At 43.7% G+C, this 25795-nt stretch overlaps 1 protein-coding gene across 1 annotated transcript in view; it reads right to left on the reverse strand.

Annotated features, from left to right (window-relative positions):
* LOC149440974 (ATP-binding cassette sub-family C member 3-like) overlaps positions 1-17539 on the reverse strand; it is a gene marked incomplete at its 3' end in the record, with an annotated part of 74911 nt that extends 57372 nt beyond the window's left edge. Inside the window, exon 1 of the mRNA XM_089657907.1 lies at positions 17316-17539. Within this exon, the coding sequence (XP_089514033.1) occupies positions 17316-17363 (48 nt within the window). The remainder of the gene's footprint in view (positions 1-17315) is intronic.
* Between the last annotated feature and the right edge of the window lie 8256 nt (positions 17540-25795).

A 25795-nucleotide genomic window follows, 5' to 3' on the forward strand; every position in this document is an offset into this window, starting at 1 on the left:
AGGGGGGGGGGTAAGCAGGCTAAGAAATGTGAACCTCAATAATCCTGATATCGGTTCTCACTCCTTTGAAGGTGGCGACCATTAATGTTGCCAGCATAAAATCAGTAAGCGCTCGTAACATGGCCTTATTTTTGCTCAGTCAGTTTGATGCTGATATTTTCTTTTTGCAAGAGACCAGGCTGTCTAGTTTGGCGGATGTTCGTGTGATGAAGAAGGAGTGGAGGTGCAGCTCCTCTTTCTGGTCTCTTGCGGCTGAGCCTTACACTGGAGTTGCGGTACATTTTTCCGGCATGGTAACCTGTCGTTGGATTATTGAGGTAGAAATGGGGAGGTGCATGGTCTTAGACCTCTCCATGGGGGGACAGGACCTGCGCCTGATTAACATCCCCAAAGTGGGACAAGATATGCATCTTCATGAAGATCAAGCCTTTTCTTTTTACAGCCCAGCAAGTTGTGTTCCGTGGTGATTTTAACACTGTCACTAGGACTAAGGACAGAAAAGGTACTGAAGCCAGACTGGACTGTGACGGCTTTTTTTTTTAATGAAATAGCTAGACAGGCAGGTCTGGTTGATGTGCACATTCATTGCTGCCCAGATGACACGGGATTCACTTTTCAAAGAGGTGCTGCTTGTCAGAGAATAGAATAGGTTTTTTCCAAGGGGAACTCTGCCTTCTCAGCACCAGTGTGTCAGGCGATGGAGTTTTCCAATCACTGTATTCTGTCTGTGACTCTAAATATCCTCAATAAACCACTTAGGGAGAGGGGTACCTGGAAGCTGAATTCAGCGCTCCTGGACAATGAAGAGGTGAGCCAATCCTTTGAGGATTTTTTTCAGGCACAGGTATCGATCATGGACTTTTGCAGCAGTAAGTCCGAGTGGTAGGAGCTTACAAAACAAAGAATCGTTGGGTTTTTCAAGGCCATAGGAAGAAATAAACAGCTTGACAAGTATATCACCTACCAGCATCTGCAGAGAAAGCTTGATAGGCTTGTCTCGAAAAATGGAGATCCGTGCGTGATCTGTGAGGTTGAACTCCTGCTCAGGAAGTGTCAATATGACAGGCTTTCTTCTTTGGTTCTAGAAAGGGATTATGGGAAATATGACTCGCCTGACCCTTACCAGAATTGCAAACAAGGTAGAGCAGTTAAGTCAGTTGTAGGCCTGGTTGACAGTACGGGTTCCTTGACAAAGTCCAAGTCAGGGCTCCTGGAAACCACCAGGTCATATTATGCTGACCTCCTGGGTTGGAGGGACCTTGATTGGGCAAGCATGTCAAGTTTTCTGGGCTCTACTCCAGGAATGTTAAATGGCAGTTCTCCTGTGAGTTTGACAGAGGACATCATGGCAGATAAGGTGGTTAAGGCTATGAAGACGTCGCCTTGGCCAGACCGATTGACAGCCAAGTTTTATAAACACTTTGAGGTTACTCTGGCTCCATGTTTGGTGGAGGGTTTAGCCTCTCCCTCCATGTGACAATCTGCAGTGATTCTTTTGTCAAAAGGTAAAGACTCTTCAAGAATTTAGAATTGGCAGCCCATTAGCATTCTCAATGTTGATAGGAAGTTACTGGCAAAAGTTTCTGGCGTTCATCGTCTGTTGCAGGCAATTCATTTTCTCGCCATCAGCACTGTTCAATTTAGGGTAGAAGCACTTTTTCAGTGGTGTTAGCTGTGCGGAAGGCCCTGGAGCAGTGCAGGGCTGGGGAAAGTACCTGCTGGCATTGGATCAGACCAAAGCCTTTTATCAATCATGAGTACCCATGGCTGTTTCTTGGCAAGTATGGCCTGGAGGGGGGCTTTATCGATTGGCTGCAGACTTTATACAGGGGGGCTGAAGGCTTCATGCTTGTGAATGGTTGGATCAGACAGCCTTTTCAGGTTGGCTCAGGTGTATATCAGGGGTGTCCTTTGAGTTCTTTGCTATACGTGTTCGCAATCGATCCCTTCATTCGGAGGTTACAGAGAGGACCGTTGTGTGCAGTGTCTTTGGCCATTCCTGGTGAGCCTCCTCTGAGGGTCGTGGCCTATGCTGATGACCTGTCTGTATTACTCTCTGGGATGCAGGAGGCGGAGGAGGTGGTTTTAGTGATGGAACAGTATGCTGAGGCTTCTGGCTCAAAGATCCAGCAGGATAAGAGTGAGGTTTTCTGGATGGGAAAGGAAAGTGAAGGCTTTATGCTACCGGACACCTTCCCAGAGCCCCGGCAGAATATTAACGTTTTAGGCATCAGATTTGGTCCTGGCAATTACAGCCTTGCAAATTGGGTAAGCAGGCTACAAGATGCCAATGACTAGGTTGCCAGCTGGAAGGATTGGAAACTCTCTTACAGGTAAAGGATTGACCTGATTAAAACTTATTTGATCCCAATATTTCTAGGTCAGCTTTGTCTGTGTTTTGCCAGCATCTCTCTATGTGAGGATCTACAGCTGTTTCTTCCAGCTGTTATCGGGGAACAGACTGAACCTCATTAAGAGGTCTGTAACCTACCTTCCCAGGTGGATGGGTGGCCTAGGTATGGTCAACCCTGTGGTATTCTTTTCTCTGAGGTTTTTCAAACATAATTTTGGTAGTATGCTGGCAGAGGAACTGCCTGGTTGGGTTGGTGTATTTCAGTTCTGTTTTAGGCCTTTTGTGAGCAGCTGGGAAAATGGTGGGCCAGTGAAAAGCCTGAGGGTCCAATATGGTAAGCTCCCAGCTTATGTTGGCCTGTGCTTGAAAATGTTTTGGCAGTGGCCAGTGAAGGCGGAGGAAATTAAGTCTCTTCTTAGGAAGGTCCTGGAGAGGAGGGTTGTTGAATCTGCCTTTAGCGAGCCTCTGGCCTTGAGGGGTTGCCCAGGCCATGTTAGGAGAGAGGGTTTTGCATTTGATTAATATGGAGAGAATCCCTTTGAAGTTTTGGAATTTGGCCTGGCTCTTGTTCCATGGCAGATTCTATGTGAAGGGCAACCTGAGTGTGGTGGGGTGAAGGAAATGATTGACCATTTCTTGGTTCAGTGCCCCTTCAAAATGGAAGTCTATAAGCGGGTGGGTGGGGCTCTGTGTATCCCTTTCCTTTCCCACTTGAGTTACGCAAAGTGGTCTTATGGAGCCTTTCAAACTCACTGAGATTTTGATTTTGGGACACTTTTTCTAGTTAGCTTGATTGTCCATTACTACACGTGGAGTGCACGGTGTCAAGTTCCATTTGCAAAAAAGTCCTTCCATATCGAGGTGGTGGTGCATAACATTCTGGGTGAGGTTGGGAAGATTCGGAGTCTTAAGGACAGGTGTTGGCTGGGGACCTGGACAAAGGCGTGGAGGAATGTAAGGTCCCCGTAGTTGCTGTCTGTCAGTCTCTGGGTGTGCGGCTTGTCTTTCTGTCCTTTCATGTCCCCTAGATTTTTGTAAGATCAGATTTTTGAAAAAAAGGCTGCATGCATGGGATCAATGTTTGTTTCTTAGCCTTGGGGTGTGTTGAGGTGGAGGTCGGGTTCTGTTTTGCATAATTTAGTAGTTTGTGGATAATAAAATGGTGCTTCTTTGTATAATATAGTTCTATTTATGTTATGTTTGGAAAAAAAGCCATTTTCTTTTCTGTTATTTGCTGATGTACGATTGTTTGTTTTAGTTTTGTATATATTAATTTTTATTTTAATTTTTGTCTATATGTAAATATGGTTTTAATAACAAGCTGTTGTTTGCAAGATTTTAAATAAACAAAAAATGTACACTCTAATGTCCCACCAAAGTCGCACACTATTATTATACATTGATATAGCTCTGAAATAGTCCACAGTGCTGTACAGAGAACATTGAGCCATCGGTGTGACGTGGCAGCAGTAGAAGCTGTATGACCATGGTTATCACATTCACTGCACAGTGGTGGCTCCTGGAACCCGGAGATCAGACTGATAACACACAATGTTAGCACACAATGTTATCTCAGTGTGTTGTCTTGGCCTGCATCCTACTGCGATAACGGGACATTACTAGAGGTAATTGTAACCTTTATGTGTGCGGTGAAGCAATGGTGACACCTTCCTGCATGTAATGTTTAACTGGTATTGGAGCGCCATCATAGAGGCATCTTTTATATCTTCATACACCTACATGGGTGCGCCGGACCAACCCCTAATGTGTAGGCTACGGTTGACTATTAGAAAGTCTGATTAACAAGTAATGCCTTTTATCTTACAAGCTGCTCTTATCTTGGGAGAACAAGCGGTTATAGGCCAAAAATGGTCATAGGTGGCAGATACCCCAGATTGATTTGTCCCCTTTAAGACATGGCTGATCCTTCATACCAGCCATTCTCAACCAGGGCTCCATGAAACCTTAGGGCTTCTTCATAGGTTGCTAGGGGTTCCTTAAGCTGTGTTGTTTTTACCTTCCTTCTGATGGTGCCTGAATGGTTTTGGGCCCAATGCCACATGGCAGAGCCAGCTACATGACACCAATAATCTTTTTAGCTGTCTGTAAATGGTGCATTATTCCTACTGACCACCAGCATAAGAGCCATTCTGCCCACTGACGTAAAGGGAATTCTTCTCCCTGACCACCAACCTAAAGGAGCATTCTTCCCACCGACGATCAACGTAAGGGGCTTTCTTCACAATGACCATCAACGTAAGGGGATTTCTTCTTGCTGATCAGCAACGTAAGGGGATTTCTTCTTGCTGATCAGCAACGTAAGGGATGTCTTCCCACTGACCACCAACCTAAGGGACATTCTTCCCACTGATCACCAACGTAAGGGACATTCTTCCCACTGACCACCAACGTAAGGGACATTCTTCCCACTGACCACCAACGTAAGGGACATCCTCCCCAGTGATCACCAAAGTAAGGGACATTCTTCCCACTGATCACCAACGTAAGGGACATTCTTCCCACTGACCAACGTAAGGGACATCCTCCCCAGTGATCACCAACGTAAGGGACATCCTTCCCACTGACCACCAACGTAAGGGACATCCTTCCCACTGACCACCAACGTAAGGGACAGTCTTCCCACTGACCATCAACGTAAGGGACAGTCTTCCCACTGACCACCAACGTAAGGGACATTCTTCCCACTGACCACCAACGTAAGGGACATTCTTCCCACTGACCACCAACATAAGGGACATTCTTCCCAATGTTCACCAACGTAAGGGACATTCTTCCCACTGACAAAGAGAATTCTTCTCCCTGACCACCAACGTAAAGGAGCATTCTTCCTGCCACCCATCAACATAAGGGGGCTTTCTTCCCACCGACAATCAACGTAAGGGCCTTTCTTCCCGCTGACCACCAACGTAAGGGATATTCTTCTTACCAACATAAGGGATATTCTTCCCAATGACCACCAACCTACGGGACATTCTTCCCTCTGATCACCAATGTAAGGGACATTCCTCCCACTGATCACCAATGTAAGGGGCATTCTTCCCACTGACCACCAATGTAAGGGACATTCTTCCCACTGATCACCAATGTAAGGGACATTCTTCCCACTGATCATCAATGTAAGGGACATTCCTCCCACTGATCATCAATGTAAGGGACATTCTTCCAACTGACCACCAATACAAACAAATGGCAACTGTCCCAATCTATAACTGGCTTTTGCAGCAAGGAACACATGGAAGGGCTATGCATGTCAAACAACAAAGAAAAACTCCCAACTCAAATTACCAACCAGTCTTTAAGGAGGTGTGGGCTCCCTCCAGGCTTACCTGCCCTCAGGCTCTCCATTATTATACATGTGCTTCTACTATGGACACTCTCAAGAGTTAGGACTACAGAAAATACTGGGGTGCCGTGAAGAGGCTCTGCCTTTCTTAATGAAAGCTGTAGATTTTAAAAGGGCTGAAAAAGGACTTTTTAAACATGTTAAAGCTTCTGTTAGATTCTAGTTATGTTGTGTTCTCTGTGATATAGAACTTTAAGAAGAGGGATGATGAGAGACAATATCATCAGAACTATTATTATCATCACCAACATTGTACAGCAACTTTTTCCTTTGGGAATGGTTCTAGAAAACATCTCCATATATCATCTCATAAACAACTCATCAGAGCATAATCAGTGAACAAAAACTCTGCTCGGTCTCCAGGGACCCTGGTATTCCCACATTGGGTGATCAAGGAACTGGAAAAAAGCACACCAGTTCGTTGATCTCCCCATCTGAGGAGGGCTGCATCTCTGGGACTTTATCCATAGGTTCCTCACAATCTGATTCCCTGGCCTCTCCCTGGTATTGGCCCTTTTGAGGTGCTGGAGAGTTAGTACTTTTTTTCCCACATTGGGTGCTGCCAATTTGCTACTCACACAGCATGGGGAAGGAGAAGCTGAGCTGTCACTCACAATCAAAGCCAATCCCATGCGCTGATGGGTATGTGTCACTGCTGAAAGGGGGAGTGGTTAGATATAGGAAGGAAGGCATGGCTGCTGACTTTTGATAAAGTCAATATTTGCATATCAGTGACTGCTTTGGTTGTAGCTGGAGCAGAGTATGGAAATACTACCTGGAGGAAGGAAAGGTTCCTTTAAAAGTCAAAGAAAAGGAGAAGCAAGAGGTAGAGATGCTGATCCTTTGGCAATGCAAAATAAATCCGTCCTCATTCAGGACCAATCACTCGCATGTGATTGCAGCATGAAAACATACACGTGAATGAGAGTAAATAGCTGTGAAAGCTGGCCACCTCTCATTGCTTTCAAAGTGGCTGCCTCCCGCTGATAATCGCAGGGACCTCCGCTGGGGTTCTTGCATGTAATCGCAAGCAGAGTGCATTTGCAAGTGTGAAAGGACCCTAAAAGACCTTTTTGTGGCAACATTGTATGCTGACATGTAATGATGGCTTAGAACCACTACAACTAGCTGAATTATATGATTTGGTATCTCCCTCTGTCCTCCCCTCCTGTTTAGTGGTAGTTAGTTCAGTGCTAACTAAACCCTCCCTGTTTCTGCCATGTTCCCTCAGTCAGTGTTAGACAAGCTTCGGCGGGAAGTTATTGTCTGCTTACACTTCAAAAGACTGGAAAGCCACCCTCTGTGCTGGACTTTACTGAAGCAAAATTGCATTGGATTCTGTGTCTTATTTAGGAGTTAAGCTGCCTGTGGATGGTGTCAAGTCAGCAGGTGACTATATTGCACAGACTGGGTCTATGGAGGTATGTCATTGCATCTGAAACAGGGAAATTAACAATAATACGTTAACTTTTAATAATTGCATAATAAGTTTAGGTCTTTGGTAATCCCCATAATTAGGAAGGTGTAGGAGATGATTTTTTTGGATTTAGTAAGGTACCCAGAGAAGCTCTAGACCTGACTGAGGCTTGTAGCTACATTCTTTGCATTTTGGGAGGCAATAGTCTAATAAATTGCCATTGATCAGAGTTAAAATGGTCAGGAGGAATGACCAGCTTTCCAGATATCATATGGCAGGCCTAAGGGTTACCAGTCATCCATTGACTTCCAGAATCTTTCCATCGATGGTCAGTCTACATCTCACATGGAGCAGTGGTGTGCACGTATTGTTGAGAGATGTGTTGCTTACCAAAATCTGCATCCAATCAATCAAAAGATCTCTGATCACTGTATGCAAACTCATGCCCTGTGATCAGCTTCCATACAAGTGACATTTTTCCTTGAATTTAGGCTGAAACAGCGCCCCTCGCAGTCAGGCCAGGATTGCCGTTTCTGGAGTCCTTTCTTTCCAGAGTCTGGAAACTCTCCTTGTCTGCACCTTCTGTGCCTTTCGCTCTATATTCTCTGAAGACCAAACTGTGTCGCTAACTCCACAAAGATGCACATTGAACACACAGAGAGCCTGAGAAATCCAGAGCACAAGTGACCATGTGACAGAAGCACTGCGACCAGAGAACGGCGAGAAACTTCCCCAAAATTCTGCAAATCAGAGAAATATGAGGAAAAGGGAACAACCGCATCTGCTGCAAAACATTCAACAACTGACGGTGCAATGTGACAAGCTGAGGTCAGCCACATGCAGGACAATTGCTCCCGGAATTGCTTCTCCACAAGTATTCAGACGGTAACATTGCAAATTGTGTCCACGTACAGTATGTGCCCAGATGCTAATAATGCAAACCATGCAAGTCCAAGTTATACAAAACTGCATGCTGATGTGGTTACCAACTGAATGGCATAGTTGGAAAAGGACAGTCCATCTGAGAAAACCATCCCTCCAAAATGCTTAGTATAACAAATGCTTAGAGGCATAAATGTTCTATAAACTGCAAAGTCTATCTGCTAAAGAGCCCATTTCAAAGAGATAAAAAGTGCTAAAATAACTGTCTTTTAGTTGACTACTTTTTGCTGACCTGGATTGACCCAACTACTGTCTCACCTGACGACTGCCTTGAGACCTGACCACCCCCTCACCTACCTGGACTCCACTACCCTCTCCCCTGTTTGCACCCCTGCCTAGTCCTGACTATATTCACACCTACATCCCGACTCTTGCCTGCTCTCTCCCACCTGACATGACCTGACTACGCTCTTACCTGCTGCTTGGACCTAACTACTCTCTCCTGTCTTGACCGCTGCCTGTATCCAACCGCTCTCTTGCCTGCCTTGACCCATGTCTGGACCTGATAACTCTTTCACCTGCTGGTTGACTATCACCTGCTTTGACCCCGGCATGGATCCAGCTATACACCTTCCTACTGCCTGCCTTGAACAATGCTTAAACCTGACTACTCTCTCACCTGCTTTGACAGCGGCCTGGACTTGACTTATTCTCTCACCTGCCTTAACCCTTGTCTGGACATGACTACTCTCTTGCCTACCTTTACCTATGCCTGGACCTGACTATTCTCTCATCTGCTGCTAGACTCTCACCTGCCTTGACCACTCCCTGGATCAGACTAAACTTGTGCCTACTGCTTGCCTTGAATGGTGCTAAACCTGAATACTGTCTATCCTGCCTTGACTGCTGCCTGGATCTGAATATTCTCTAGCCTGTTTTGATCCATGCCTGTACCTGACTATTCTCTCACCTGCTGCCGGATTCTCACCTGCTCCCTGCCACTTATCACCTGCTTTAACCCGACTACACTCTCGTCTGTTGCCTGCCTTGACTGCTGCCTGGACTCGACTGCACTCCTGCCTGCCTTGACTGCTGCCTGAACCCGACTACTCTCTTACCTGCCTTGACCCATGCCTGGACCCAGCTACTCTCTTGCCTGCTGCCTATCAGTTGCCCCCTTTCTCAACCCCTGTATGTCCTTGACTATTATCTGTCTTGACTCTTGCCTGGACCTGACTACTCTCTTGCCTGCCTTTACCCATGCATGAACCTGACTATTCTCTCACCTGTCTTGACCCTTGCCTGACTACATTTGTGCCTAATGCTTGCCTTGAATGGTGCCAGACCAGACTACTCTCTAGCTTGCCTTGACTGCTGCCTGGATCTGAATATTCTCTAGCTTGCTTTGATCCATGCCTGTACCTGACTATTCTCTCATCTGCCTTGACCCATGCCTGGACCTTACTACTCTCTTACCTGCTGCCAGATTCTCACCTGCTCAATCTCACTTATCATCTGCTTTTACACTCTGGCCTGTTGCCTGCCTTGACTGCTGCCTGGATCCAACTACATTCCTGCCTGCCTTGACTGCTGCCTGAACCTGACTACTCTCTTGCCTGCCTTGACCCATGCCTGAACCTTGCTACTCTCTCACCTGCTTCCGGATCGTCAACTGCTCCCTGTCACTTATCACCTGTCTTAACCCGACAACACTCTTGCCTGTTGCCTGCCTTGACCCATGCCTGAACCCAATTACACTCCTGCCTGCCTTGGCTGCTGCCTGACCCCGACTACTCTCTTTTCTGCCTTGACCCATGCCTGGACCTGACTACTCTCTTGCCTGCTGCCTAGTAGCTGCCTTCTTTCTCAACCCCTGTATGTCCTTGACTACTCTTATCTGCCTTTACTCTTGCCTGGACCCGACTAGTCTCTTATGTGCCTTAATTTGACCACGCTCTCGTCTGTCTTGAAGCCTGGCAGGACCTGACCTAATACCTTCCACTTGCCAAGACCTTTGCCTGACCTGACCACGCATCTACAGTACTATGAGCAGTGAACTATGGGGTGGCAATTGAGGGGATGTGACCTAATGCTAGTTGTAGAAAAGGAAACTGGGCCCACTAGGCTTCCTGACGATCCTCACCATTAGAAACTCTGGTGAAGACCAACTGCCACTTGTTAGCCCATGTAACCTGCTAGGGAATACCATAAGACAAGGTGCCAGACTGCAATGGGGACTGATCTCTGAGCCGGCATCCCAGTCCAGGAAGTAGATGGTGACCCTGGTTGATGCTAGAACAAAGACATTCTGTCCTTCAGGAGAGAAGAGCAGGTGAAGGCATTCTCAGGGGGGGTACTGTGTTCTCAGTAAGAGGCAATAAATACCTAGAAAGGTTACACCGATACTGTATAGGATTCATGTGAATTGCAGCATGCTAAGTAATGTATCTGATGACAGGTCCATGTTAAATACACTGTTGGGAATGGTGGAATATTATGTAACTGATCTTCAATAAAAATAGATTTTTTTCTTTAAGTGCAGAACAGATATAATGGTGCCTACAAGGTCTGCCTCAGATAAAAGGAAAACCTGTCAACACACTACGGATCTCCAGCTGTCACTGACACTAAGAATTGGTGCACTTGAGCAGTAAAACCCTTAACCCACCCCTGCCCATGGAGGGCTCATCCATGGGATTACAACCGGCCTGTGGTGTTCCTGATGTCAGGCATATATGTAGGACAAGGCCACAGAAATGACTGGTCATCTGTGCTTTCAGTTTAGGGAGTCAATAATCTCTGGGGCCGTATAGGGAAAGTCGGGAATAAATCAGAGGCAGGGGTGGATTGACAACTCATGGGGCCCCCGGGCAGTAGGGGATCATAGGGCCCCTGTGTCCTTGCCCAAACTCAAAAAAGCCTATGAAAAAAGTACCAGGGGCATCTCATGGGGCCCTCTACTGACCCCGGGCCCTCGGGCAGTGCCCGACTTTCCAAATGGTCAGTCCGCCCCTGATCAGAGGTCTGCAATCCTGCGGGCACCATTGATGATTTGGGCAGATTACGTTTTTTTTTGCAGGTGGAATATTGGGAGTCTTCATGGACCTCCTTTTAGCTTTCAGAACCCCCAAAAGTGCTCAGTATAGAAGAACTCTGCTCAGGAAGATGGAGCCTTAACATGCCCCTGCCACTGGTTAAGGGGATGCATTCTAAGTGAGGGTATGCCAGGGTACCACCTAAGCCATTAATGGCCACCATGTGCCCACTGCAGGTTTAGAGGCTTCCGGCTGTAAAAGTAGGGAAATGAGGACACCTTTTAGGGTCAGATTCACAGCTATGCACACGCAGAGTGCATGAGTTTAATATGTACATCTATGCATTAAACAACACATATGACCCTTGGATTCACATGGCATACATATGAAAACACATGCTCTGTGTTGTGGTGTGTTTTTAATATAGATACATTTCTTGAGGCGTATTTAAAAAGAATTCATGTCCTGGGAAACTACATTTACATGCATTCTCCACAAATAAGTGCAAAATCGAATGTTATTAAAACCCCAGGTCGAACGTTATTCATTTATACAGAATAGAACAGGATCCTCAATGAACAAACACACAACAAGAAATGACAGACACATCCATGCCAACGGACTCTCCCTTAAAAAGGAACTTCAGTCCTCTAGCTGTTGGCTCTGCCCTTCCACCTCCGGCGTCAGCATTCCCTGTGCCGATGTACCGCACAGGTAATCTCTGCCAGGTTGTTGGGTCCTGGCAGAGCCCTTTGACAAATCTGCACACCTGTAGGATATTTCTCGCAGGTGTACAAAGACAAAGAGGTTTTCAGACTTTCGTTCAACCTGTCCATTGGAGACAGCAGCCGCCATTTAACTGCTCAATAGCAAGTTATCTTTGACTCTTATTGGCTATGTATATACTGGGGGTAAGTGATTCGTATATATCTGGAGACAGAACACACAGTATAATGGCTGCTGATGGGTTCTTAAAACGCATCTTTGCCATATCTATTTATTGCTGTTGTTATGCGATTGTTTTCTAGAACCTTTACTCTGGTGTCGGGGCCTTGATGTTTTCAGGGGTGATATCCCTTGGGCCGGCAGGCACATCTAAGCAACACATATATATTCCATCTGTATCTCAAGATCTGTATTTCCAGCCGATCCCATATCCCCAATATTTAGAGGTAAGAACCTTTGCACAATGTCTCATTATATTGCATATTTGACAATGATTTATATATATATATATATACTGTATGTATATACACACACACACATATATATATATATATATATATATATATATATACACACACACACACACACACACATACACATACACACACACAGTATCTCCCAGAAGTGAGTCCACCCCTCACATATTTGATTCTCTCTTTTCATGTGACAACACTGAAGAAATGACACTTTGCTACAATGTGACGTAGTCAGTGTACAGCTTGTATAACATGTAAATTTGATGTCCCCTCAAAATAACTCAACACACAGCCATTAATGTCTAAACCGCTGGTAACAAATGTGACTCCACCCCTAAGTGACAAGGTCCAAATTGGGCCCAATTAGCCATTTTCCCTCCCTGATGTCATGTGACTCGTTAGTGTTACAAAGTCTCAGGTGTGAATGGGGGGCAGGTGTGTTACATTTGGTGTTATCGCTCTCACTCTCTCATACTGGTCACTGGAAGTTCAACATGGCACCTCATGGAAAAGAACTCTCCGAGGATCTGAAAAAAAGAATTGTTGTTCTACATAAAGATGGCCTAGGCTATAAGAAGATTTCCAAGACCCTGAAACTGAGCTGCAGCATGATGGCCAAGACCATACAGTGGTTTAACAGGACAGGTTCCACTCAGAACAGGCTTTGCCATGGTCAACCAAAGAAGTTGAGTGCACGTGCTCAGCATCATATCCAGAGGTTGTCTTTGGGAAATAGACGTATGAGTGCTTCCAGCATTGCTGCAGAGGTTGAAGGGGTGGAGGGTCAGCCAGTCAGTGCTCAGACCATACGCCACACACTGCATCAAATTGGTCTGCATGGCTGCTGTCCCAGAACGAAGCCTCTTCTAAAGATGATGCACAAGAAAGCCCGTGAACCGTTTACTGAAGACAAGCAGACGAAGGACATGGATTACTGGAACCATATCCTGTGGTCTGATGACACCAAAATTAACGGATTTGGTTCAGATGGTGTCAAGCGTGTGTGGTGGTAACCAGGTGAGGAGTACAAAGACAAGTGTGTCTTGTCTACAGTCAAGCATGGTGGAGGGAGTGTCATGGTCTGGGGCTGCATGAGTGCTGCCAGCACTGGGGAGCTACAGTTCATTGAGGGAACCATGAATGCCAACATGTACTGTGACATACTGAAGCAGAGCATAGAGGAGTGGAAGAGGACTCCAGTGGCAACCTGTGAAGCTCTGGTGAACTCCATGCCTAAGAGGGTTAAGGCAGTGCTGGAAAATAATGGTGGGCACACAAAATATTGACACTTTGGGCTCAATTTGGACCTTGTCACTTAGGGGTGGGCTCACGTTTGTTGCCAGCGGTTTAGACATTAATGAATGTGTGTTGAGTTATGTTGAGGGGACAACAAATTTACATGTTATACAAGCTGTACACTGACTACGTCACATTGTAGCAACGTGTCATTTCTTTAGTGTTGTCACATGGAGGGAGAAAGAGAGTGTGAGTGTGAGTGTGTGTGTCAGGGAATTAATTTCATTTCAAACTGGGTCTCTTCTGTCATATAGATGGTTTTTTTTGTATATTTTCTATATTTGTTTGCTAAATATGTATATTATTTCATTGTCATCCCCTTTTTCTTTATTTACTTTAGAGAGTTTTCCAATTTTGAGTATGTATACTTTCAAGTAAATGATTTGTGGGTCCTGAAGAAGTGGGGATACTCGTGAAACGCGTCGACCTATGTCACTGGACACATTTTATTCAAGCAACATGTTTGTACCAAGAGATGGTTCTTTTTATAGGTCAATTCAATAAATCATGGAATTTTATATATATCTTTGTCTGTGTATATAAGAAATGGGATTATTCATGAACCTTTGAGGTATATTAAATGTCCCCTATCCCCAATACCCTATTGTTATTTATCTATCTTGGCGCATGTGTGGAGAACTCACATGTGTGCACAGATGTATGGGAAACTCATGTGCGCAGAGGTGCCACAGGACTGTTGGGACCCAAAGACCTGCAGCACATCTGTGCAACACCCTGACGTTGCTCTTGCCTTTGCAGCACAATAGATGTTTTAAAAAAATTACAAAAAATATTCAATTTGAAGGTGGGTGGGGGATTATGAGGATATCAGATTTAGGGTGAAGATCCGCTTCAATGTTAGGTATTCCAAAGACATCTGTGTTTCCATTTGACAAGGTTTCACAATCCGACAGTGAACATATTAATGAACAGGATGAAGTTACAGTTCGTTAGAGACCAAATATGATATGGATTTCATTCATATCTCACTTGGGAGATCTAATGTCTTTTATACGATCGAAAATACAAATAATTCAAAGCAACTCTACTGGAGAAACAGGTTTACGTAAAGAAACAGAATACAATGTTACATCACCGGCGATTAGTTTACAGAAATAAAAACAGTACATGCACAGGCACAACACCCATGCAGACATATGCTGTATATACACCTGCACAACACACACCGGACATTGCTTGTCATATTCTGGATGAAACAACATCTGGAATGGAAATTATTAATCTGTTCATCACATTCCTTCAGCAAATGGTTTTATGTGTATTTGTCCTTTTGCACATGGACGGAATAAATTACGGATAGTTAATACACAGGTTCTGCTGGCAGATTCTGCAATGACCTCACATATACATGCATGCAGGCGCATAATCGTGCATATGCGTAACATTTTTCCTCGTCCTCTTTGACTTCATGCATACAGTCGTACATAGTCACTCTCCTGGGACCAGCTGCCGCCATGAACGGTCACCCAATGAGATGAATTAGAAGCTGCGGCTGTACGTGGTTATGCGCAGAGGTTTGTGTAAGGCAACCACACAGACGTATGTGTCCGACGACCACTATCTGTATTTGGAGCATACATCCGTGCGTGTGCAGCTGCTTTTCAGAACCCTGACGCATAACCGCATACAGCCGCATCTACTAGTAAAAAATGAATGTGATAGTAAACAACGAATGCGATGATAAAAAATAAACGTGATAGTAAATAACGAGCGCGATAGTGAATGACGAACACGATAATGAATGACGAACACGATAGTAAATGACGAATGTGATAGTAAACAACTGAACATCATAGTAAATAACAAGCGCGATAGTGAATAACGAACGCGAAAGTAAAAATGAGCACAATTGTAAATGATGAACGCAATGGTAAAAAATGAACGTGATAGTAGACAACTGAACACGACAGTAAATAACGAATGCAATAGTAAATGATGAACGCGATAGTGAATGATGAATGCAATAGTAAAAAATTAACGTGATAGTGAAGTAAATGACGAATGTGATAGTAAAGAACTGAACACGATAGTAAATGACAAGCGCGATAGTGAATAATGAACGCGATAGTAAAAATGAGCACAATTGTAAATGATGAACGTAATAGTAAACAATTGAACGCGACAGTAGACAAGTGAACACGATAGTAAATAACGAACGCGATAGTAAATGACGAACGCGATAGTGAGTGACGAACGCGATAGTGAGTGACGAACGCGATAGTGAATGACGAACGCGATAGTGAATGACGAACGCGATAGTGAATGACGAGCGCGATAGTGAATGACGAGCGCGATAGTGAATGACGAGCGCGATAGTGAATGACGAGCGCGATAGTAAACGACGAGCGCGATAGTAAACAACTGAACACGATAGTGAATAACAAGCGCGATAGTGAATGATGAACACGATAGCAAATGATGTACATGATAGTAAACAACTGAACGCAATAGTAAATGATGAACGCGATAGTAAATGATGAACGCAACAATAAATGATGAACGCGACAGTAAATGATGAACGCGACAGTAAATGATGAACGCGATAGTAAATAACGAACGCAATAGTAAATAACGAGCGCAATAGTAAATGACGAATGTGATAGTAAATAACGATCGCGATAGTGAATCATGAACGCGATAGTAAATAACAAGCACAATTGTAAATGATGAACGCGATAGTAAAACATTAACGTGATAACAATTGAACGCGATAGTAAATGACGAACGCGATAGAAAAAAATTAAATGTAATAGTAAATAATGAATGCGATAGTAAACAACTGAACGCGATAGTAAATCAAAACACAATAGTAAATGATGAACGCGATAGTGAATGATGAACACCATAGTAAATGATGAACGCGATAGTAAACAACTGAACGTGATAGTAAATAATGAATGCGATAGTAAAAAATGAACGTGATAGTAAATAATGAATGCGATAATAAATGATGAACGCGATAGTAAATGATGAACTCCATAGTAAATGATGAACGCGATAGTAAATGATGAATGCCATAGTAATGATGAACGCGATAGTGAATGATGAACACCATAGTAAATGATGAACGCGATAGTAAACAACGGAACGTGATAGTAAATAACGAGCGCGATAGTAAATGACGAACGTATTAGTAAACAACTGAACGCAACAGTAAATGATGAACATGATAGTAAATAATGAACGTGATAGTAAACAATTGAACGCGATAGTAAATGATGAACACGATAGTAAAAAACAAACGCGATAGTAAATAATGAACACAATAGTATAAAATGAACGCAATAGTAACCATTAATATGGCTTAGTGAAATAAACTGATACAACATCAGACTTCATGCTAGAATACTTCTTTTTCTTCCCATGGACACACGGCTCTGCGTCTCCGGAGAGAATGGAAACTTCTGAGGATCCTGATAAGACGAAGGTAGCGGACTGACCGGTCCTCTTTTCTTGGAATCCTCTGAAGGGATCATCCACAGCAATGAATGAACACACCTACCATAGACAACAATGGATCACAGACGCAATACAACCTCCTATGGATGGAACTTTAAATCCAAACTGGAAAGAAGTAAAAGAACACAAACCCAGGCAGCAATGTTCATGCGTCTTTGTGAGAGGAGGAACACGACAGACCGGTAACGCTGCACATTCTTTTCATTCAATAAAAAGCTCATTTCCACAGAAACGTTTCCTTGAACTACAAACAAATAAAATTGAGGCTTATAGCCGAACTTCTTACCCAGAATTTTGAGCCCAGCCGCCCGCCGCTTCCACAAAACGCGTCCATGTCGCGGTCACTTCAAGGTTTTGGTGCGATAACAGATGTACATGGAGGCAGCTAACCGACTAAAAGACGCGTCCACCATCCGTCAGCCTCCCTGCGCAGGATGGAGCGCACACTGAACGAACAAACTTCAGTGGGCGGACTTTTTTATTCTTTCCTTTTTTTTGCTTATGCGTGATGACTGCGAAAAAAACCTTCAGGCGAGAAGGGGGGGGGGGGGCGGGGCAGGGGGGGCTCTTCCTACTTCTGCAATTTTTTTGGTGTGTGAGGTTATTGTAGGACTGCAGCCTGGCTGAGTGTTTCCTGGTTTGTGCAGGCGGCCTCCCTCCCTCCCTCCTGCACTGCCCCAAGTATTATATTTGTGCCTCTCTCTCCACCCCCTCGCTGATGTGAATGCCTTCCACACCCTGCTACACACACCAAGAGCATGGCAGGCCAGGATGCCAGCAAATCCCTTCCCTCCCCAAAATATTGGGGATTTTTGGATAGAGCCTCAAAGAAAAAAAAACAAAAAAACAATTCTTCAATCTCTTCCTAAAAGCAGATGTAAGCAGCGGCGTGCGCAGCAGATGGCTCGACCGATAAACCGATCTCTCCGGTATTTACAGAGCAATTACAGAGCAGCGCAGCTGGGATCTCGTCTCAGCGATGCCACGAGAGAGAACGTCATCAGTTACCTTCAGAGACGGCCATGTATACTGTACATCTGAGACAGGAAAATACTTGTTGAGTCAGAAAATAAAAAAAAAAAAAAAAAAAAAAAAAAAGAAGAAGAAGAAGAGGATTAAGGGAAAAAGTGGAATACTTATGGTTCGCTTTACTTGGCGGGAAGAGGGCACTCATTAATAAATTGTAAAAAAAAAAAAAGAAGAAGAAAAAAACATATATTTAGTGGAACACACAAAAATACAATGTAAAAATAAATAATTAGTGTAACGCTAAACAATAATGTAAAAATACAAATGTAACAATATAAAAATACAACATAACAAACAATGAACATGTCAGTATAAAAAAAATTAATAAACAATCTACTGATATAAAAATACAATATACCAACAAACATATCAATATAAAAATACAATGTAACTGTAAACAACGTATCAATATTATAATACAATGAAACAAACAAATGTAACAATATAAAACATACAATGTAATAATTAATGTAACAATATACAGTACAATGTAAAAATAAACAGTTAACGTAACAATATAAAAATACAACGTAACAAACAATTAACATGTCAGTATAAAAAAAATTAACAATGTACTGATATGAAAATACAATGTACCAACAAACATATCAATATAAAAATACAATGTAACTTTAAACAACGTATCAATATTATAATACAGTGAAATAAACAAACAAATGTAACAATATAAAACATACAATGTAAACATAATGTAAAAATAAACAGTTAACGTAACAATGTAAAAAAAAAAAAAATACAGATGTAACAAACAATGACGGTAGCAATATAAAAATACAATGTAACAATAAACAACGTATCAATATTATAATACTGTGTAATAAACTAACAATATAAAAATACAATGTAATAATTAATGTAACAATATACAATGTAATCTATCCATTCAGTCGTATCTGACCCTTGGCGATTGCATGGGCCGTCACTCGTAAGCGACTTTTTCCACAAATTCTCTTAGCAATTATTATACAGGGTAGGTTGCCAGGTCTTTCCCCAACCCCCACCATGCAGGAGATCCCACATGGCCAGGGATGAAACTAGGACAATTTAGACAGGAGCCAATTAACCTACCAGCATGTCTTTGGAGTGTGGGAGGAAACCGGAGCACCCAGAGGAAACCCACGCAAGCACAGGGAGAACATGCAAACTCCATGCAGGAGGTGCCATGGTCGGGAATCAAACCCATTACCCATTTACTGCAAGGCAGATGTGCTAACCACTAAGCCACTGTGCCGCCCCATACAATGTAATAATAAACAGTTAATGTAACAATGTAAAAAAAATACAATGTAACAATATTACAATACAATGTAACAATAAACAACGTATCAATATTATAATGCAATGTAACAAACATCTAATGTAACAATAAAAAACCATTGTAATAATTAATGTAACAATGTAATAATAAACAGTTTATGTAACAATGTTTAAAAAAAATTACAATGTAACAATGACTGTACCAATATAAAATACAATGTAACAATAAACAAAGTATCAACATATTACAATGTAACAACACACAACTAATGTAACAATATAAAAATACAATGTAATAAACAATGAATGTAACAATATAAATGTACAATGTAATAATAAACAGTTAATGTAACAATGTAAAAATACAATGTAACAAACAACATGTTCGTATAAAATACAATGTAGGTATATTAAAAAAAAAAAAAAAGTACCAATATAAAAATACAATGTAACAACAAACAGCTAATGTAACAATGTAAAAAAAAATTAATAAAAAAAATACAATGTAACAATATACAATACAATGTAATGAGCAATGAATGTATATAAATATACAATGTAATAATAAACATTGTAACAAAATAAAAATATAATGTAGCCATAAACAATGAATGTAACAATATAAAAAATACAGATTTAAAAAAAAAAATTAAATAATGTAACAATAAATAATGTATCAATATAAAAATACAGTGTAACTATTAATGTAATATATAAAAATAAAATGTAACAACAAACAACATATCCATATAATACAATGCAACAAACAACTAATGTAACAATATAAAAATACAATGTAATAAACAATATAACACATTTAAAAATACAATGTAACAATGAATGTAATAATATATAAATACAATGTAACCATAAGGAACACCAGACTTCCAGCAAAGGTCAGTCAACAGTAAGGCCGTGTTCACCTATCACGTAGAGGGAATGAGCGCTCCCACTCATGCGATTCTGCGTGGCACCCATTTGAATGGTCTGCCCTATGCGCATTTCTCTCCTGAATTCCTATTTGGGGAAACAAGCTTCATGCCATTTTTAAAGGGGTGGCTTGCTACAAGATCCTGTTGTGCAACAGTAATGGCAGAATCACATCACATTTGGGGTGCCAGGATATGCCATGTGACTTTGAATCAGGGGCATCCCTACGGTTGGTGTCACCCGATGCGATAAAACTTGGTGACACCCCCACCGATGATCCCCGCAGAATGGATCGGATCTGTGGATTGAGCATAATGGATTCGACTGAACCATCCTGCGGAGATCGTCGGCATGCAACCTATACGGGGTGACACCGGACCGGCTCCACGAAAAGGTAAGTTGTAAAGCAAGCTGACGATCCCCGCAGGATGGATCCGATCCATCCTGCGGGGGAGACTGGATATAGTGAATGCAGGGTCCGGGGAGAGCGGATATAGTGAATGCAGGGTCCGGGGAGACCAGATATAGTGAATGCAGGGTCCGGGGAGACCAGATATAGTGAATGCAGGGTCCGGGGAGACCAGATATAGTGAATGCAGGGTCCAGGGAGATCAGATATAGTGAATGCAGGGTCCGGGGAGACCAGATATAGTGAATGCAGGGTCCGGGGAGACCGGATGTAGTGAATGCAGGGTCCGGGGAGAGCGGATATAGTGAATGCAGGGTCCGGGGAGACCAGATATAGTGAATGCAGGGTCCGGGGAGACCAGATATAGTGAATGCAGGGTCCGGGGAGATCAGATATAGTGAATGCAGGGTCCTGGGAGACCGAATATAGTGAATGCAGGGTCCGGGGAGACCAGATATAGTGAATGCAGGGTCCGGGGAGACCGGATATAGTGAATGCAGGGTCCGGGGAGACCGGATATAGTGAATGCAGGGTCCGGGGAGACCGGATATAGTGAATGCAGGGTCCGGGGAGACCGGATATAGTGAATGCAGGGTCCGGGGAGACCGGATATAGTGAATGCAGGGTCCGGGGAGACCGGATATAGTGAATGCAGGGTCCGGGGAGACCAGATATAGTGAATGCAGGGTCCGGGGAGACCAGATATAGTGAATGCAGGGTCCGGGGTTTAGCAACACTTTAATATCATTGCATACAATTAGCCTGGTTTCACCCTGTGAACTGCATGTGAATTGTACAAAAATCGCACTGCATTCCTGTGCAAATCACATGTGATTGTGTGCGGTGCGATTTGAGCCCATTCGTTTTGAATGGCTCAAATCGCACTACACTTGCATACAAAAAGTGCAGGGAGTTTTTTTGAAGTTCACACTGGACCCGGATCACATCGGTGTTTATTCCCATGCCATCTGGTTCAGGCAAACACACTGCGGTGGTGTCGTTAACTTTCCATTGACACCCAGCAGCAGATTGCAGTGAGATTGCAATGCGGTGTGAGAACTGCACAGGAATCGCTGTGTTTCCAGCACCACCGCAGTCTGAACTCGGGATTAACAATATATTGTGGGAGTTGTGGGATAAGTTTGCTTTGTAGTCGGATTTAAATATTTTATTATTGTTTTTATTTTTTATATTTAAATCAGGGGCGGACTGACATCTCATGGGGCCCCCTACTGACCCCGGGCCCTCGGGCAGTGCCCGAGTTCCCAAATGGTCAGTCCGCCCCTGGATTGGATACAAAACACAGCTTGGGGTCTATTTACCAACATTCTCACCCAAGACTCCCACACCTTTCTACTTGAATCTTCAGAGAACATGGGAATCCTGAGAAAAAGTTATGCAAATCTGGGCTAAACAGTATGGGAATAGTGGATGAATGTTGTCTGAGTCTCGGGTGAATGTTGCAGAAGTCATAGGTGAACATTGTGAAATTATTGGATGAATACTGTGGGAATTTTGGGTGAAAGTTATTTAAGTCTTTGGTGAATGTTGTGGGAATTCTGGGTGACCACTCTCTTAATCCTGGGTGAATGTTGGGGAATTCTGGGTGAACACTGTCTTAATCCTGGGTGAACGTTGTGGGAATCCTGGGTGAACACTGTCTTAATCCTGGGTGAACGGTGTGGGAATCCTGGGTGAACACTGTCTTAATCCTGGGGGAACGTTGTGGGAATCCTGGGTGAACACTGTCTTAATCCTGGGTGAACGTTGTGGGAATCCTGGGTGAACACTGTCTTAATCCTGGGTGAACGGTGTGGGAATTCTGGGTGAACACTGTCTTAATCCTGGGTTAACGTTGTGGGAATTCTGGGTGAACACTGTCTTAATCCTGGGTGAACGGTGTGGGGATCCTGGGTGACCACTGTCTTAATCCTGGGTGAACGGTGTGGGAATCCTGGGTGAACACTGTCTTAATCCTGGGTGAACAGTGTGGGAATCCTGGGTGAACACTGTCTTAATCCTGGATGAACGGTGTGGGAATTCTGGGTGAACACTGTCTTAATCCTGGGTGAACGGTGTGGGAATCCTGGGTGAACACTGTCTTAATCCTGGGTTAACGTTGTGGGAATTCTGGGTGAACACTGTCTTAATCCTGGGTGAACGGTGTGGGGATCCTGGGTGACCACTGTCTTAATCCTGGGTGAACGGTGTGGGAATTCTGGGTGAACACGGTCTTAATCCTGGGTGAACGGTGTGGGGATCCTGGGTGACCACTGTCTTAATCCTGGGTGAATGTTGTGGGAATTCTGGGTGAACACTGTCTTAATCCTGGGTGAACGTTGTGGGAATTCTGGGTGAACACTGTCTTAATCCTGGGTGAACGTTGGGGAATTCTGCATGAACACTGTCTTAATCCTGGGTGAACGTTGTGGGAATTCTGGGTGAACACTGTCTTAATCCTGGGTGAACGTTGTGGGAATTCTGGGTGAACACTGTCCTAATCCTGGGTGAACGTTGGGGAATTCTGGGTGAACACTGTCTTAATCCTGGGTTAACATTGTGGGAATTCTGGGTGAACACTGTCTTAATCCTGGGTGAACGTTGTGGGAATCCTGGGTGAACGGTGTGGGAATCCTGGATGAGCATTGTCTGAGTTTGTGGTAAATATTGTGAGAATCATGGGTGAACATTGTGGGAATCATGGGTGAATGGTAACCTGAATCTGGGGGGTTTGTTTAAATCTTGTTTGAATGTTGTAGGAATTGTAGGCAAAAGTTTTGTGAATATCGGAGGAGAGTTGTGAGAATGTTGTCTGTCTTGGGTGAATGTTGCAGACATCATAGGTGAACATTATGATGTTATTGGATGAATGCTGTGGGAATCTTGGGTGAAAGTTATGCAAGTCTTCAGTGAATGTTGTGGGAATCATAGGTGGACACTGTCTTAATCCTGGGTGAACGTTGTGGGAATCCCGAGTGAACGTCTGAGTCTTTGTTGAATGTTGTCACATTTTTAAGTAAATGTAGAAATCATGGGTAAACGTTGTGGGAATCATGGGTGAACGCTGCCTTAATCCTGGGTGAATGGTGTGGGAATCCTGACAGAGCATTTTCTGAGTCTTTGTTGAATGTTGTTGTATTTTTGGGTAAATGTTGTGGGAATCATAAGTGAACGTTGTGGGAATCTTAGGTGAACGCTGTGGGAATCATGGGTGAATGCTGTGGGAATCATGGGTGAATGCTGTGGGAATCATGGGTGAATGGTATCTGAATCTGGGGAGAAAGTTGTGTGAACCTTGGGTGAATGTTGCAGGAATTGTGGGTAAAGGTTGTGTAAATGTTGGAGGAAAGGTGTGGGAATCTGGGTGAATGTTTTGAGAATGGGAGAACAGTTTTTGATTTTGGGGTAATGTGGGTGATCATTGCAGGAATCATTGTGAATGGTATCTGAATCTGGGGGGGAAAGTTGTGTGAACCTTGGGTGAATGTTGTAGGAATTGTGGGTAAAGGTTGTGCAAATGTTCGAGGAAAGGTGTGGGAATCTTGGGTGAATGCTGTGGGAATCATAGGTGAATGGTATCTGAATCTGGGGGGAAAGTTGTGTGAACCTTGGGTGAATGTTGCAGGAATTGTGGGTAAAGGTTGTGTAAATGTTGGAGGAAAGGTGTGGGAATCTGGGTGAATGTTTTGAGAATGGGAGAACAGTTTTTGATTTTGGGGTAATGTGGGTGATCATTGCAGGAATCATTGTGAATGGTATCTGAATCTGGGGGGGAAAGTTGTGTGAACCTTGGGTGAATGTTGTAGGAATTGTGGGTAAAGGTTGTGCAAATGTTCGAGGAAAGGTGTGGGAATCTTGGGTGAATGCTGTGGGAATCATAGGTGAATGGTATCTGAATCTGGGGGGAAAGTTGTGTGAACCTTGGGTGAATGTTGTAGGAATTGTGGGTAAAGGTTGTGTAAATGTTGGAGGAAAGGTGTGGGAATCTGGGTGAATGTTTTGAGAATGGGAGAACAGTTTTTGATTTTGGGGTAATGTGGGTGATCATTGCAGGAATCATTGTGAATGGTATCTGAATCTGGGGGGAAAGTTGTGTGAACCTTGGGTGAATGTTGTGGGAATCTGGGTGAATGTTTTGAGAATGGGAGAACAGTTTTTGATTTTGGGGTAATGTGGGTGATCATTGCAGGAATCATTGTGAATGGTATCTGAATCTGGGGGGAAAGTTGTGTGAACCTTGGGTGAATGTTGTAGGAATTGTGGGTAAAGGTTGTGTAAATGTTGGAGGAAAGGTGTGGGAATCTTGGGTGAATGTTTTGAGAATGGGAGAACAGTTTTTGATTTTGGGTAATGTGGGTGATCATTGCGGGGATCCTGGGTGAATGCTGTGGAAATCTTGGATAAATGTCTGAATCTTAGATGAAAGTTGCAGGAACCTTGGATGAACATTCTGGGAATCTTGGCTGGGATCTGAGGGAATCATGGGTGAATGTTGTCTGAATCTTTAGTGAAAGTTGTTGGAATCTTGGGTGAGCATTGTGGGTGAATGTTGCGGGAATTTGGGTGAAAACACTGATAACCATGCCTGTTCTGGGACAGGTGCATCTCTCTTAGAACAGGCATGATCGGGGAAATGACAAACAATGGATGGAAACATTTATAACCCGTCCTGATATCACATGGCCGAGCCATTCCCGTCTTTTATTTTTCCCACAATAAAGCCGCGCCCTCTGCTCTCCTCCCTCCGCTCTCCTCCCTCCGCTCTCCTCCCTCCGCTCTCCTCCCTCCGCTCTCCTCCCTCCGCTCTCCTCCTACCAGCTGGGAAATTGTCACCTCTGCCACAGATATCGCAGATTGTGCAACTGCCAGCAGCTACAGGAAGAACTACGGATACAATGTATACAGACCTATGAAGAGGGAACCCCACTGAGAGAGCCAGATGCCCACCATCACTCTCATACAATGTATACAGACCTATGAAGAGGGAACCCCACTGAGAGAGCCAGATGCCCACCATCACTCTGATACAACGTATACAGACCTATGAAGAGGGAACCCCACCGATAGAGAGCCAGATGCCCACCATCACTCTGATACAACGTATACAGACCTATGAAGAG

The sequence above is a fragment of the Staurois parvus genome, unplaced genomic scaffold, assembly GCF_062004578.1.
Source record: "Staurois parvus isolate SC_StPar_1 unplaced genomic scaffold, SC_StPar_1.0 ptg001041l, whole genome shotgun sequence".
Classification (NCBI taxonomy): domain Eukaryota; kingdom Metazoa; phylum Chordata; class Amphibia; order Anura; family Ranidae; genus Staurois; species Staurois parvus.